General features: G+C 30.6%; 2 protein-coding genes across 2 annotated transcripts; both read left to right on the top strand.

Annotated features, from left to right (window-relative positions):
- The first annotated feature begins 4,103 nt into the window (after positions 1-4,103).
- On the top strand, positions 4,104-8,437 carry LOC121253641 (3-oxoacyl-[acyl-carrier-protein] reductase FabG). Its single transcript, XM_041153631.1, has 4 exons — positions 4,104-4,349; positions 4,572-4,771; positions 6,038-6,267; positions 7,928-8,437. Exons 1-4 carry the CDS (start codon positions 4,258-4,260, stop codon positions 8,204-8,206), a joined length of 801 nt encoding a protein of 266 aa, XP_041009565.1. The 5' UTR covers positions 4,104-4,257; the 3' UTR covers positions 8,207-8,437.
- Positions 8,438-11,313: 2,876 nt separating this feature from the next.
- LOC121253698 (probable WRKY transcription factor 75) lies at positions 11,314-14,402 on the top strand. The gene is made up of 2 exons (XM_041153708.1): positions 11,314-11,890; positions 14,108-14,402. Exons 1-2 carry the CDS (start codon positions 11,409-11,411, stop codon positions 14,283-14,285), a joined length of 660 nt encoding a protein of 219 aa, XP_041009642.1. The 5' UTR covers positions 11,314-11,408; the 3' UTR covers positions 14,286-14,402.
- The last annotated feature ends 1,299 nt before the right edge of the window (positions 14,403-15,701 follow it).

The raw sequence follows: 15,701 nt of genomic DNA, 5'->3' as shown, positions 1-15,701 counted from the left end.
CAACCCTTTTTTGTTTTTTCCATATGCCTCAACCACCACACGCTTTTGTTAAGGCATATATGCCTCGATCGAGTTGTTAATCTTTTTATTTTGAATGTGCCCGAACTACCATTTAAAATAACTTTTTCTTAGGGACAATGAGAAAATGAGTGGGAAACCCTCCGTTGACTCTTGACTTGAAGTCCGAAGCATCCGATTTTGTTGTCAAACGTTTCACAATACGCAAGCATGCATGCAAGTCGCAGCGCAGATGTAAAACGAATAACATGCTTAAAAAGGTTTCACGATTGAGATAAGACTTTAGAGCTGAACTTAAATGAGATGCTCGTACTGTCAGTTAGAGATGAAAGTTATAAGTTAAATAAAATTTTATTGTAATATTATTTTTTAATATTATTATTATTTTTAAATTTTTAAAAATTAAATTATTTATTATTTTTTGTGATAATTTAAAAAAATTATAATGATAAAATGATATAAAATACTTATTATATTCAAATCGGACGTAAAGAAAGATCGATACTGAATTTTATAATATTTATTGAATATTTGAATTTGTTTAAAAAAATACACGCGCAACAATAAATTCTATAAACCCCATTTTATTCTCTCTCGCTTGAATTTAAATCGGATAAAAAACTCGACCTTGAATATGTTAAAAGTGTGTCAAATAATTTAGGCGTAGACTAGTAGTCAGTGCATGTCCTTTTGCATGAAATTTCTCTGAAACTGCGATTTAAAAGAAATGACACTTGTGTTTGAATAAATTTTTTTCACGAGTCTGATTTATCACTTGTTTTGACCGTTAGTAATTTTTTATTTTTATTTATTTTTATTATTTTATACTTAATGATTAAGAAAATAATTTTAAATATATTAATATATTTTTTTATTTTTTAAAAAAATAAAAATGTATTAAAAAATATGAAAAAAAAAGTAAAAAAAAAGACTAAGCGACACGCTTAACGGTAAATACTAGGGGCAGAGTAGCATTGCCCATTTTTATGATGTGAGTCTTGGGTTTGGCTGATTTGGATGGCAAAGTAATTAATCTCAATTCATTTCGTTTTATCTTAATATTTAAATATTATAAATATAAATATATTTTTTAATTTTAAATATTATTTTGTTTATTTAATCATTATAAATTTTTTAAATTTTTAAATAAAATTTAAAAAATAATTCAATTTTTTTAAGTTTCAATATAAAAATTATATTAAAAAATTATATTAAAACAAAATTTTAATTTTATAATATTTTTATTCAACTTTTTTATCTCTCATTTTCTAAAACTCTAAAAAACATATTAACTCAAATTATTTCATTACTATTTATAAATAATCTCATCTCATTTTATTTCACTATCTAAACGAGACCTTAGATTACGTTTGTATGTTAAGAGTATCTTATATTCTTAACGAATAATAGTAAAATAGTAATAAACATCTTGTAAATAGTAATTTATTATTTGTAAATAGTAATAAAATAGTCTAAAATAGTCTCATTAGTCAAACACAGTTTAAGTTATGTTTGGATGTTGAGATAATTTCAAATAAGTGAATAGTAATAAACAAAAAATAGTAACGAAAAATTAATAAAAAGTAGTGAAATGTTAATGAGGGAAGTAATATAGTAAAATACAAAAATCGCAATAGTTGAATATTAATACTGACGAACCTTTTTGTTTGGACAGACTTGCATGACTCCGGTCCATGCCATCACCACCATGAAACTTCCCCCGACACATTTCACCAATAAAAAATAATTCGGACCTTTGAATAAGGGAATACAATCACCAATAAAGCTGTTCGGCAGGAGACATTATCACTGGGGTGCGGCTATTATGCCGCGCATGTTGACCGCTGGGCGCATCGTTCAGTATAAATTATTATTATTTTTAGATACTTTTTAATATATTTAAATATTAAAAAAAATTAATATATTTAAAATTATTTTTTTAATTATTAAATAAAAAAATAATTTTTATTTTTTATCAAGCGGTCAGATGAAGTGGTCACAATAGATGTATAAAGTAATGTTTCTCTTATCACTGACCCATCTTTGCCCTTTATTGGACCTTTTTACCTTTACTTCTGTTTTTCGCTCAGCAATCCTTTCCTTTATCGTTGTGAACTTGTGATGCAATATTTTATATAATAATATTTTAAAATAAATAACATTTTTATAATTAATATTATTTTATAAAAATATATTTATTTTATAATATGTGTTATAAAATATATTATAAAATATATTGTGTAAATATCATCAGAAGATCACGTGGTTCACACCTTTTCCCTTTATTTGGTTTTTCCTTCTACGTATTCTACCTATATTTATTCACACCTTTGCATGTACTTAATTTCGCACATGTAGAATGTGATCCTAGCATCTGGATATAATATAGTGAATAGTAATAAAATAATTTTTAAATAATAATAAAATTATTTGAATTAAGATTTTTATATGATTTTAAAAAATGATAGAGAAAAATTTAAATAAAAATATTATAATATTATTTTTGTTTTAAAATTTAAAATAATTATATTGTTTTTATGTTTTGTTTTGAAGTTTTTAAAAATGATAATGATTAGATCATTATTAGATGACAAAATTAAATATTTTAAATTAAAAATATATTATATTTAACTATTTGAATGATATTTAAAAAAAATCTAAAAATACCTGAAAATAATTCGGCTAAACAATACCTCATGCGAAGAAATTGTCTTACAGTCTTGACTCTTTATGCTCACCTTTTGCTTAGCCTCTCTTCACTCTCTTTTGTTGGTCACTCGTAACCGCCAGCCTAAATCTAAAGAAAAATAATTTGTATAAACTTTAAATAGATAAATTTTATATAAATTCTTGTAAAAAAATAAATCATATATTAAAAAAATATAAAAGAATTATTTTCTATTAGTAAGATCTATTTTTTATTTATATAAAATTTGTCTATTTGAAATTTCACTCAACGTTTCTTAAGTTAGTTTAAATAGTGAGTTGAGATGAGATGGATTAAAATAAAAATTAAAAATAAAATAAAATATTATTAAAATATAATTTTTTAATATTAAAATTTTTATTATATTTTATAAAAAAATTTATAAAAATTATAATGAAGAGATATGTCGTTTAAAAACTCTTTTAAGTACGCTAAAGAAAGTGTTGGGTCTTGTACACTTGGAGCCTTTCATTCCACGAATCTGGTTGGGATTTTCTTGCGCTTAAATCCTTTCACCTGAATACGCAGGCTGCAGCGCACTTGAGCGAACTGTATTGGAGTATTTTATTTTTTTGGGCTCGATTTATCTTCATAATCTATCTTAATTCATTTTATTATTATTTATTAATTTTTATTAATTTTAACTCATAAATTTTATTATTATTTAAAACTAATCTTTAAATTCAAACGAGAATTAAGATTTCTTTTTAAATATTTAAATATATTAAAAAAATATAAAAAAATAAAAAAAAAACTAAAAATCAACAAGTGATTAACTTGAGCAGGCTAGACCGACTCCTTCGTAAAGGAAAAAATTACTTTGCCTCTCAATTGTACATTTTAATTTGATTGCTTGATAATTATTTTTTATTTAGTGATTAAAAAAGTAATTTTAAGTGTATTGACTTTTTTTTAAATATTTAAATATATTAAAAAATGAAAAAATAAAGAAAAAAAATAAAAGTAACAATTGGTCAACTTGAGCAGGTTGCTCTGGGCGGTATAGTAGCTAGACTCCTTCATAAAAGAAAAACTACTTTACCTCCCAATTGTTCCGTTCAATTTGAATGCTTGACAAATTTTTTTTATTTAGTAATTGAGAAAGTGATTTTAAGTATATTAAAATTTTTTTTATTTTTTAAAAATATTAAAAAAATAAAAAAATAAAACTAAAATGTAACAAGCAGTCAACTCGTGTGAATTACTCTGGGTGACAGAGCATCCCAACTCATTCGTAAAAAAAAAAAACTACTTTACCTCCCAATAATTTTAAGTGTATTAAATTTTTTTTTTACTTTTTAAAAATATTAAAAATAAAAAATCAACGAGCGGTGAACTTGAGCGGAATGTTCTGGGCGGCAGAGTAGCCCGCCTCCTTCGTAAAATCGACAGTCTACTTTAAAAGCTCCAGCGCTTCCATAGGCCGAAGTATTCATAATTTGCCAGCTTGACATTTACTTTCTTTGCTTGAATAGCTTCTTTGATTGATTCCCGCAATACATATAGCGATAAAATCCACCAGCGCTTCAAGGATGGAGACTACCGCAAAGAAAGTGTTGCTCACCTCCAATGGTAACGAGGTGTCTGAGAATATCGCTTTCCGTTTAGCCAAACAGGGCTGCAGGTTGAGTACTCTCATTTTCAGGCCTTGAATTCCTCTGTCATCAATGCGTTCGGTGGCTGGGAAATTGGGGGAAGAGAAAATATATACGAACTTCTGGATCTTATTCTTTCTGGGTTATGCTTATATTATTGATCTTGGCATGTTTTCTCACAAAACAAAATGGGTTAAATAGCTTGTTATTAATAATTGTTATTTTTTCGTTAATTATATACTCGTTGACAGGTTGGTTTTGATGGGCAACGAGAGCTGCCTTCGACGAATAGCCGAAAAGATAAATGGTTCGCTGAAGGGTGTCGCGCCGGTGGAGGTGGTTGGCGCAGATATGGAGGATGACAGGGAGGGTGCCTTCGAGGAGGCAGTGGATAAGGGATGCACGATATTGGGAAAGCTAGATGCTTTTGTACACTGTTATACGTACGAAGGTTTGTGTACCTCTCTTGCTCAATGACTAATTCAATATTGTCAAAACTTTTATGATATAATAATAGGGAATTTTTTTTTTTTTGGCGCCCGGGGGGGGGTGGGGGGGGTGGGGGGGGGGGGGGGGGGGGGGGGGGGGGGGGGGGGGGGGGTGGGGGGGCGGGGTATTGAAACTTTTTTTTTTTTTTATAGGTGGGGGGGTTGAAACTTATGTCTTCTTTGGGTCAATTCTTAACAGATTCAATTCCAAGTACCACTGATATAAAAAAAAAAAGGTTCAATTCAAGTACATAGGTTGAAGAGTTGAAACTCATTCTATATGCGATTTTCATCAGGAAAGGAAGAGTTCTTTCGTTGCAATCTTTTATTGTTAGTGTGCGTATATATGGGAGAGGAGATTAGCATTTGTTTCTGTGGTTAAGTGAAATATACTACAGGCTCCGCTGTTTGAATTGGATTGGGGCAGATTCTCTTTGATTCATCATTCTGGTATGGCTATCACCTATACTGCGGTAGTTAGTCTTGACATAGGGGTTGAAGGTTGTTGCTATACTGTAGTCTAATCTGGATCTTGAAGGTGACCCATTTGAAAATTTATACGTGGGACCGTAAGTGAGAGAAGGCAGAACATGTGTTCAGGATTCATTGACCAGTAAGTGTGCCATATAGAATCATTAGATGTTTTCTTCTATTTTTTACCATCTTCATTTGATTCTGCAATTGCGACCTCAGATGTAAATTCTTCTTGAGGCAACTTTTTTAAGAAAATACCTGAATCAAGACATATATATATATATATATATATATATATATATATATGTTCAATTTTTCTTTAACTCACATGTACATCACAGCAAAAGAGCAGAAAAAAGATTCCCTTTGTGTAAATGGAAGCTATCATTTGTTCGAAGATAATCTAAAATGAATCTGACCATACCTTAGTATTAGTATTGATTTCAATAAAACTTATGGGGCTTTGTCCTCTTAAAAAAATGATTAGTATTGATTTATGCACTTCGGTGGGATTCAGTCCCTGATAAGAGGTATTTTGGGTTTCTGAAGAGTCAGTAAATAGAAGCTTGAAATTGTCTCAACCAAATCATTTTTTTAATAAGTTGTGGTTTATGAGAAAAACTGTGGACAACATATGTAAGGGACATTGTTTTCCTTCATTTTTATTTTACTGTTTAACTGTCAACCTTTTTTAAGTGCATATTTGAAATGTGCTGGAGGTGAGATAAGCAGTTTTAATCCTATTATTGAAACAGGAAAGATGCAAGAGCCTCTTGAACTAAAAGAAGACGAGTTCAAAAAGATAGTGAGGATAAATTTTATGGCTCCATGGTTTCTGTTAAAGGCGGTTGGGAGAAGAATGCGGGACTATAAATCTGGAGGTTCCATTGTGTTCTTGACCTCGATAATTGGTGCTGAAAGAGGGCTTTATCCAGGGGCTGCTGCATATGGTTCATGTTTGGCTGGACTGAAGCAGTTAGTCAGGGTAAGTAACCTTTTACAGCAGTCTTTTGAATCTCTGCTTATGTTAATATATATATATATATATATATATTTTATGGCGGGATCCTCCGCTTTGTATTCATCAGCGTGCATAAACCAGGTTGATATCAAGGTTCATTATTTTAAGGATAACATCTGACATGAACCCAATGAATTAGTTGGAAATAATGTGTTTCCTGTCGATTGCTTTTTATATTTCCTATTCATTTTCTTTGTAAGCAGAAAGAGGGAGTGGGAGAAAATAAAATCTGCTGTGTGATTTATGCAATATGCATTTATTGAACTATGCCGAAAGCATGGTGGACATAGAGTTTTTAGTCGGATGTTGCAGGCCATCAATCTCTTGAGACCCATGATGAGATTCGTGATTGAAGAGAACTCTGTTTTGTACATCTGATACATGTCACTCGTATTCTTCCTATTATGACTCTTTCCTGCCTCGTGACCATGATGCCGTCTGCTCGTGTTACCTTGATTTTGCCTGTATGCTATCATACTTCTCAGATTGGCTCACATGGTAGCCAGTTGGACATATGGATAAGGACAATGAGCGATAGAATATGTAGTGAATGCATTGTGAAGAGCTACGACTAGCGCCGAATTGTACATAAGAGGAGAGAAGGTAAACTAAGTGCTATGACTTCCCGCTAATGATTGCACTTTAAGGAGTGTATTTATTTAAATTGCTACAAGGTTGAGGAAGGGGAACAAGGAGGGCAGTTGTGGCAAGAAAAACCATGATGGCCTGTCAGTGGAGTGCGTGGCTTTGGATGAGAGGAAATTGAAAATAAAGGACCAGTGTTGTTTTTCCAGGGCAAATTTTAGGAAATAAAGCCCATTGAGATCGATCAAACCACGATGCTAGAGACACACTGCCCCCAAGGACACTGGGAAGTGCCAGATAGGCTAGAGCTTATTTTTCAAAATAGAATCAGGCTGTTCCCAATAGTTAAGGGAATGTTGGAGCTGAGAATGTGTGTCACCACAAAATCTTGTCTTATTTGAGTAATTGACTAATGATCACAGAAACACTTTGTGTTGAAAAGGGAAGAATGTGCTAGTTTCTATGTTAAACAAGAAGCACATTAATAGTGAATTCCGAGATTAAACGAGTACCACAGTATAGGAGGTTAGTGACGGTACCTGTGCATGAGAAGACTTGATGTGGATGCTCATGTGTTAAATGATTGAGGATGAAGAAGGGCAAGAAGAAGGCTGGTTCTGGTGGAATGAAAAGCCATAGGGATGAGCTTCATAAAAGGTGCTCGATGACTTGAAGTGCAGAAATGGACTGCTGAATTCCCAATGGAAGGAATTGGCTTTTTCAATTTCCAAGTCTCATGAAATGAACGAAGGTGTTAGAAGCTGTTTAGTTCCTACACTGCATAAAGATCACATCACGTGAATGGCCCGGTCCTAGTTTTTACATAACATGTGGCAGCCTTAACTTGGGGTGGGTGGTGGTGGTGCCGGTAGGCCCACAAGCAATTGGCTAGGGATTCTTCTATTTAGATGCTCTAAGATTGCACCTCACATAACTAGCACATTTATCACTACGAATAGAAAACACTTTTCTCCTCTCTTTTTTTATGTACTTTAATTCGAATTTTGGATGTCAAAATTGTGGCTTTGGCTGTGATCAGGCATCAGCTATGGAGATTGGAAGATACCAGATCAGAGTGAATGCAATCGCCCGTGGCCTGCACATTCAAGATGAATTTCCAGTGTCAGTGGGGAAAGAGAGGGCAGAAAAGCTAGTGAATAACGCTGCGCCGATGAAGAGATGGCTTGATCCAAACAATGATCTGGCTTCGACTGTCATCTATTTAATAAGTGATGGGTCACGATATATGACTGGTACCACCATATTTGTTGATGGAGCACAGTCTCTCACAAGGCCGAGGATGCGTTCTTATATGTGATTCTCATGATCTCTGGTAATAGAATGGACAGACCTAAAACAAATAATTGTGCATTGACCCCATTAGAGTTGATGAGATTGTGTTCCATAGAGAAAATATTGACAGTCACCGGATAAATATTGCTGAGAAAAATTGATGAAATTTACAAGCAGCAGCTTATTCTTTTGTCGATAATTGCAGATGAACTGTTGACAAGTGAAATGATCAAAATACATCATGTTGTCTACTAAATGGATGCCATCCATTTCACGATTATAGCTCACAAAATCAACATTCAACAGTCTTCCATGATCGCCTCCATAAGACTAATGATTTTTTCTCAAATAATGCAAGCATGAGAATCAGCCATTGATTGCGGTTAATGATTCTATTCAACTCTGACAATTATGCATTAGATTACATGTTCCTGACTGCAAAGGTTGACAAGTAGTCAATCAAAGAATGTATTTTTCGTGTTTGTTGTCGACAATTATACTCTTCACGCGAAAGAAACTATTTACACAGTTGTTGAATTTGTTTCAGCCTTGTGTGTAAAAACTCCAATATGCTCATGAAAATGAAAGAGAGTTTGACATCTTTTGCCTATGCTTGTCTTCGATCGAATATCCCTCGAGTGTTTTCTTCCTGTGATCAATAATTTCGAGGAAACGTATGGATCCCAGTCGGGTAGAAATAAATTATTTTGACTGATCTGCACGCCTTTTCTTCTCTCAATTCAAACGCACACGTACTCCTCTTGACTTTCCTCGTACCCGTAACATATAATAATGCATATTCACATCCGGTTCTGTTCAAAATTTCTTATAATTTACTTAAAAATCACAATTCTTAAATTTTTTTTCTAAATTTTACTCATCTTTCAAAAATCTCCTACATCTCATTTCTTATTATTTTTTTCTATTCTATTAAAATAATATTTTTTTATTCTTTATTTATTACTTTTTTCTCTCACTTCTATTTACAAACTTAACTACTCAATATTTTTTTTTTATTATGTTTTGAACTATTACTCTAGTGAATATTTTAAACAAAAATTTAAATTATTTTTTTGCCGGTATGATAATATTTTTAAAATTAATTTTTATATTTTCTTAATTATTTAAATTATTTTTAAAAATTATTATTTAAAATTATAACAAATATGAGTATGACAGAAAGTATAGATAATTGGAAGAATAAATTATTTTATTTATTATAATAAAATATTAATAAAAAATAATTTATGAGATAAATAGTGATTTTCTATATTTGAGGAACTACTATTTACCCTCTAAACTTTTTCTCTAAAATAAGAATTTAGATGTAGGAAAATTTTAACCAAATCCTTAAAATTTTTCTCAAATTATAGAGAGAATTGACCTTTAGAAAACCGGATGGAAATGAGATCTTATATATATAATTATTTTGTGATAAAGAGAGGACTGCCAAGAAAAGCGACATGTTAATATCGCATGCAAGAGAATCTGCCATGCATGTTAATATCCTTATAATTACAAAGTATTAGGGAAAATATTGGAGGCAGATATCAAATAATTAATTTGTCATTTTATACCATACCCAAATGGTCATGGCCTTCATATGGATGATTGATGGCGTAGCCAGGGGATCGATCGAGTTGCTTAATTGTCAGCCACTAACGTTTTATATATACGAGGGAATCTCAAGTTATAGAGAAATGATAGTTACAATCGTAAATATATAAACGTCGCATAATTATTTAAAAATAATAATAAATAGAAATTTCTATGAAAAAAATTAATAAATTTTACTATTTTTCAAAACGATTGTACAGCACTTACACACTTCATGACCGCATGTAATATTATTCAAAAATATTTTTTTTTAAAAAAAAAGGACATATTACACTAGCGGCCATATTTAACTGTAAGAGTTGGACGGCATAATAGTACTGTCCATATATGTATATATATATATATATATAATACACTAAAAATAATGTTTATTTCTAATCAATTATTTGCTACAAATATCCTGATAATCTATTAAAATGAATCAGTTTTAATAATAAACAGTCATTCTCATTATAAATAACTCTATAAATATACTTATTTATCTTTATATATATATATATATATATATATATATATATGTATATGTATGCACGCGTGTGGAAGGTTAGCACAGGAAATAAACGTTTTAACCGATTTCATTGAAAAGAGGAGCTTTTAAAAAATGAAAATAAAAATGTGCATCAGCCGGCATGCAGGCAGGCGATATATTTAAGAGTAAAAATTTTTCCATCATTCACACATTACATATTATATATAATATTTTAAATTTTTTCTTTCATTAAATATATAATATACAGTTATAAAATATATAAATATTATGTAATGATTTAAAAAAAATAAAATTTATTATTAAAAAATTAATTTTTTTATATAAATTCTGTATTTATTTATTTATTTTAAAATAATTACGTGATATTTATTAAATATTATTATTTTTATTTAATTAATAAAAAATAAAAGTTTAAATACATGAGAGGGGACAAAATAGGATTATTCATATAGAAATAATGAATAACAAATCTCATTTAAGAACATTGCATCCGCCACCAAAAACAAAACAAAAACTGTACCATGCTATCCACGACAGACACCTAAACCTAGTGGTCTAGCAGCACACCTTGTGATACTTTGAGATCAGTCAAAAGGCAGCTAGCTGCACGTTATACATGTCTGAATAGTATGTACGTACAAAATTGGTAGAAGGAAATGACAGCTTTCACCACAAAATAAATCTCAATTAACTTGTATCGTCTAATTATTATAATTTTTTTAAAATTTTTTAAAAAAATAAAATAAATAATTTAATTATTTTAAATCTTAAAATAAAAATATTATTTAAATTTTATAATATTTTTATTTAAATTTATCTTATCTCAACTAAATTAAATAAATTAAATAGATTAATTTTAAAAACGTTAAAATATAGTTAAATAAGGAAAAAAAGAAAAAGAAAGTATCAAGTCTTATTCGAATGATGCAGCCGCCACCATGCATTTTCCACCTTTCTTTTTCCGATCAAGAACTTTTTTCGTGTCGTTCACGACAGGGCTCGCCCCTATATATCTGTTTGGATTTTTCTTCCTATTTTGCACTGCATGAATACATGGTGAATCTGTGCATGCTCATAGCCGCCTAGCTAGCTTAGGCAGCCGCCCCCACCTTTTGCTTTAATGCAAAACCTATTCGGAGTCTCGGACATTCTTCCTGATCTCCTTCTTCATCTTATTCTTTACAAACTCAACTGGCTTCCTATGGAAAACTACCAAATGTTCTTCCCCTGTTCTTCTACTGGGCGGCAGTCAAGTTTTCCTATCTCAACAAACATGGGAAGCTCTAATGTTTTTCAGAAACTTCTTGGTGTGAGCTCGAATGGGACGTTCTTGGGGTTGGGGACAGAAAACCTTCTCCCAAAAAGATCGGCAGAGGTCGTTAAACAACCAGCTGATGATCAGTGCTGCCCCGTTAGTTCAAATGGAAGCTTTGCTGGGGAAGAAAGCAAGGGAAAACAAGGTAAGATCAAGAAGGGGGAGATCAAGAAGATTAGGAAGCCCAGATATGCTTTTCAAACTAGGTCTCAGGTTGATATACTCGATGATGGCTATCGGTGGAGAAAATATGGTCAAAAGGCAGTTAAGAACAACAAATTTCCGAGGTTAGTTTAAATTTTGCCACGTTTTCTTTTGGTCGCCTTTTCTCAGCTTGGGTTCTGCATGGGAAGTTCCTGCATGTTGATGCTTGTTCGATTAATTTTTGTGTAAATTAGAACCCTCCAAAAGTATATAGGATACTGCCATGTATGTATAAAGAAGTAGTTGAGAAGATGATCAGTTTAGTGCAATTATTTCTTTCAGACTGGCCATCTAGGGTTGATGTACTCATTTTATATATATTACCAAAACGTTCATGCTGCATGTATCCAATTAAGCATCCATCTCAATGGGTGAACTCGATCGGTGACAGTGGATTAGGATGCATTAACAACCTAAGTACGTACAGTAGTACTGTTTCTTCCAGAGTTTTTCCTCTCAGCTTTGATTCTTCTTTACTATAGTACGTTTGGATATTGAAGTAAGTTGAGTTGATAAAATAATATTAGAATATTATTTATTATTATTATTATTATTTTGAAATTTGAAAAAGTTGAATTATTTATTATATTTTGTACGTGTTGAGATTTGAAAAAATTATAATGATGAATTGAAATAAATTGTGTTTTCAAACCAAGTAAGACATTCTCATAAGAAATTCCCAAGAATCACATTTTCGAGGCATCTTGAATACGGACGGGCGGTTTTAAAAACGTACGTACGTACACAAGAAAATATGAAAGAAAATAAAAAGAAAATGAGCAAATATATATGGATGGATGCATACTATGCAGAATATATATGTTTCTCTATCGAGTTTTTTTTTTTTTTCATTATATATACATATATATATATATACATATATATATATATAAAGATATATGTTACTCTTATTGCTTATTCTTAATAGGGGTGGGCAGCGGAGCCCCTGCTGCTTCTGCTCTGCCCCCACATGGCGGGGCGGGCAACCCTGCTGCGTCTGCCCCCTGCCCCGCATCTAAGGCCCCTAGCGGGGCGGGTGGTGGGGAGGGCCCAACCCCGCCCTGCATTTCCCCCGCCCCCATTTATATATATATATAAATATTATATACATATATATAAACATAAATATATATTTATATTTTACAAATTGTGTATATATAAATATATATTACAATTTGTTAGATTTGTTCACAAAATATGCATTGAAAAATTTAAAAACTACATAGTTTAAAAATTAATGCACTACAATTTACACAAAATATGCATTAGCAAATTTAAAAATTACATAGTTTTTAAATTATAATCATATTTACAAAATTTAAATTTATAATTTGGATCTAAAAATATATTTTTAATTACTTTTGTACTTATAAATAATTTTTAAATCAAATAAATGTAGTGTTTTTTTTTAAGTGAAAAGAGGCGGGGCGGATTGGGAATCCGCCCCGCATCCCCCCCCCCCACATCCCGGGGGTGGGGGACGGGGGTGAAAACCCCACCCCCCGCCCCCTAATTCTTACTGCTTTGAGTTATTGTTGTGATTTTTTATTTTATTTTTAAATTTGTTTACTTAATAATTAAGAAAGTATTTTTTAATAATATTATGCCTTTTTATTTTCATAAATAATATTAAAAAATACATGTAAGAATAAGTAAAAAAAAAATAATAATATAACTAATGGTAGCTCTCCGCAGAAGCGGTGGCTGTTAATGAAACTTTGAGTACTGGATCTTATTAATGTAACTTAATGCGTGTCTGGACAACTTTGGGATGATCTATATTAGCGACAAAAAAATTTTATATATAAAAGTAAACCCACAAATTGATATGGTTTGACATAGTATATTGTTAAATTGTAAATCTGTTTTTATTATAAAGTATATCTAACGTATTATATGAAGTCATATCAATTTATAGATTTATTTTTGTAGAATCTCTTTGTAGTCGTACTAGCACTTCTCTTTAAAAAAATATAATTCAAATGATTAGTTCGATTGGATTAGCTAGATCCTAATCTAAAAACCATTAAGAAACATTTTCAGAATGGAAAAATATTAAGGCTCCCTCCAGTAACTATCCTTTAATACACACGAACAAGATGGCTAAATTGGACTCACAATATGATGGTTAATATATACATAACACCACTCACTAGTACTACTGCAATATATTATTCACATATTGGAATTAAAACCATTAATCTTGAATAATAATAAAAAAACCATTAATCCAAGTCATGTTATATACCGTGATTATGATGTGATGATTCACATCATGATCGCGTGCTTTTTGCTTGCAGAAGCTACTATCGTTGTACGTTTCAAGGTTGCTGTGTAAAGAAGCAAGTTCAACGCCTAACCAAAGATGAAGACATCGTGGTGACTACTTATGAAGGGGCGCACATCCATCCAATAGAGAAGCCAACTGATAACTTTGAACATATTTTGAGTCAGATGCAATTTTACACTCCTTTTTGAAGCTGTCTTCATCATCATCACATGATCATCATTCGATTTATTTATGTAACCGGCCACCTGCCTCCGGCCGCCTCGGTTAATGTCAAAAGATATGGCACAACTGCCTAGAACTTTAAATTATTTCTTGGCTTTGTAGGCTTGTTTGGATATTAAATTGATCTAAATTAAATTGAGTTGAGTTGAGTTAAGATGATAAAATATTGTTAAAATATAATTTTTTAATATTATTATTATTTTAAAATTTAAAAAAATTGAATATTTATTATGTTTTGTATTAGAATTTAAAAATATTGTAACGATAAGTTGAAATAAATTGAGATATGTTTAATAACCAAATGAAACAACTTTTCTTCTTCATTTTTTTCCTGATCAGTTTCATGTGTAGGTTAATTCAGCCTTGAGATGCTGATCATGTTTTACCACCTAGATATAAAGAAAATAAACATAAACCTAGATATATATTAAATCTACATATTCTCCTCAATTTAACTTTTTAGGATAAGTGGTGGTTTCACATATGTAGTATCATAAGAGAAGTTCTGAGTTCGAATCCTAACCTTACATTCTATTCAAGTTAATTAAATATTTCATGTGTTGCGCCCCCTTATTGAGTGGGAGTAGCCCACAATAATTAATGATAGGAGATGCTTAAGGAATGATGAGATGAGAAATCTGTGAATAGTAGTGAAATAATTTGTAAATAGTAATGACATAGTTTGAGTTAAAATATTTTATTGGATTTTGAGAAATGAGATATAAAAAGTTAAATAAAAATATTGTTAGAGTATAATTATTGTTTACTATTATTTTTGTTTTAGAATTTAAAAAAGTTGAATTTTTTTTGTGTTTTGTTTGAAAATTTGAAAAAACTGTAAAGAGTACTAGTAGGTAATGATTAGATGAAAAAATTAAAAATTTAAAATTGAAAAGTATTTGTATTTGAGTGATATTTGAGAGAGAAATTTTAAGATTAGTTGAGATGAGATGTATTTCCCAAACAATCTCTAAATCTATTTATTGCCATCAACTTAATTTTTTTGAAACAAGTGATAGTTTCAAACTTTCACATGAATTAGCTTTTGGCACAAGCAGTAGTTTCACATGAGTTAGGATAAACCAGATTATTAGGTCATCGATCGGGCTGTGCTATTTGATACAACCTGAAAAGAGATCAATTCCTCGTTTTCAACTTTGGAAGTGGGTGAAGGGAGAAACATGTTTGAAGAATTTTTATAAATTCAGATAAATAATATCATAATATTAAAGAATGGTTTAAAAAGATGAAAATTATGATCATGATTTTGTCTCCTCAATTTGACAGCTCTTATATTTTAATTTTTTAATAATTAAAAAATTGACTATTAATGAATGTGTATATATTTTTAAATGTTTAAATATATTTAAAAGAAAAAATAA

The sequence above is a fragment of the Juglans microcarpa x Juglans regia genome, chromosome 2S (assembly GCF_004785595.1).
Source record: "Juglans microcarpa x Juglans regia isolate MS1-56 chromosome 2S, Jm3101_v1.0, whole genome shotgun sequence".
Classification (NCBI taxonomy): domain Eukaryota; kingdom Viridiplantae; phylum Streptophyta; class Magnoliopsida; order Fagales; family Juglandaceae; genus Juglans; species Juglans microcarpa x Juglans regia.
The sequence above is the reverse complement of the archived record's forward strand: the minus strand, read 5'-3'. Positions and strand labels throughout refer to the sequence as shown.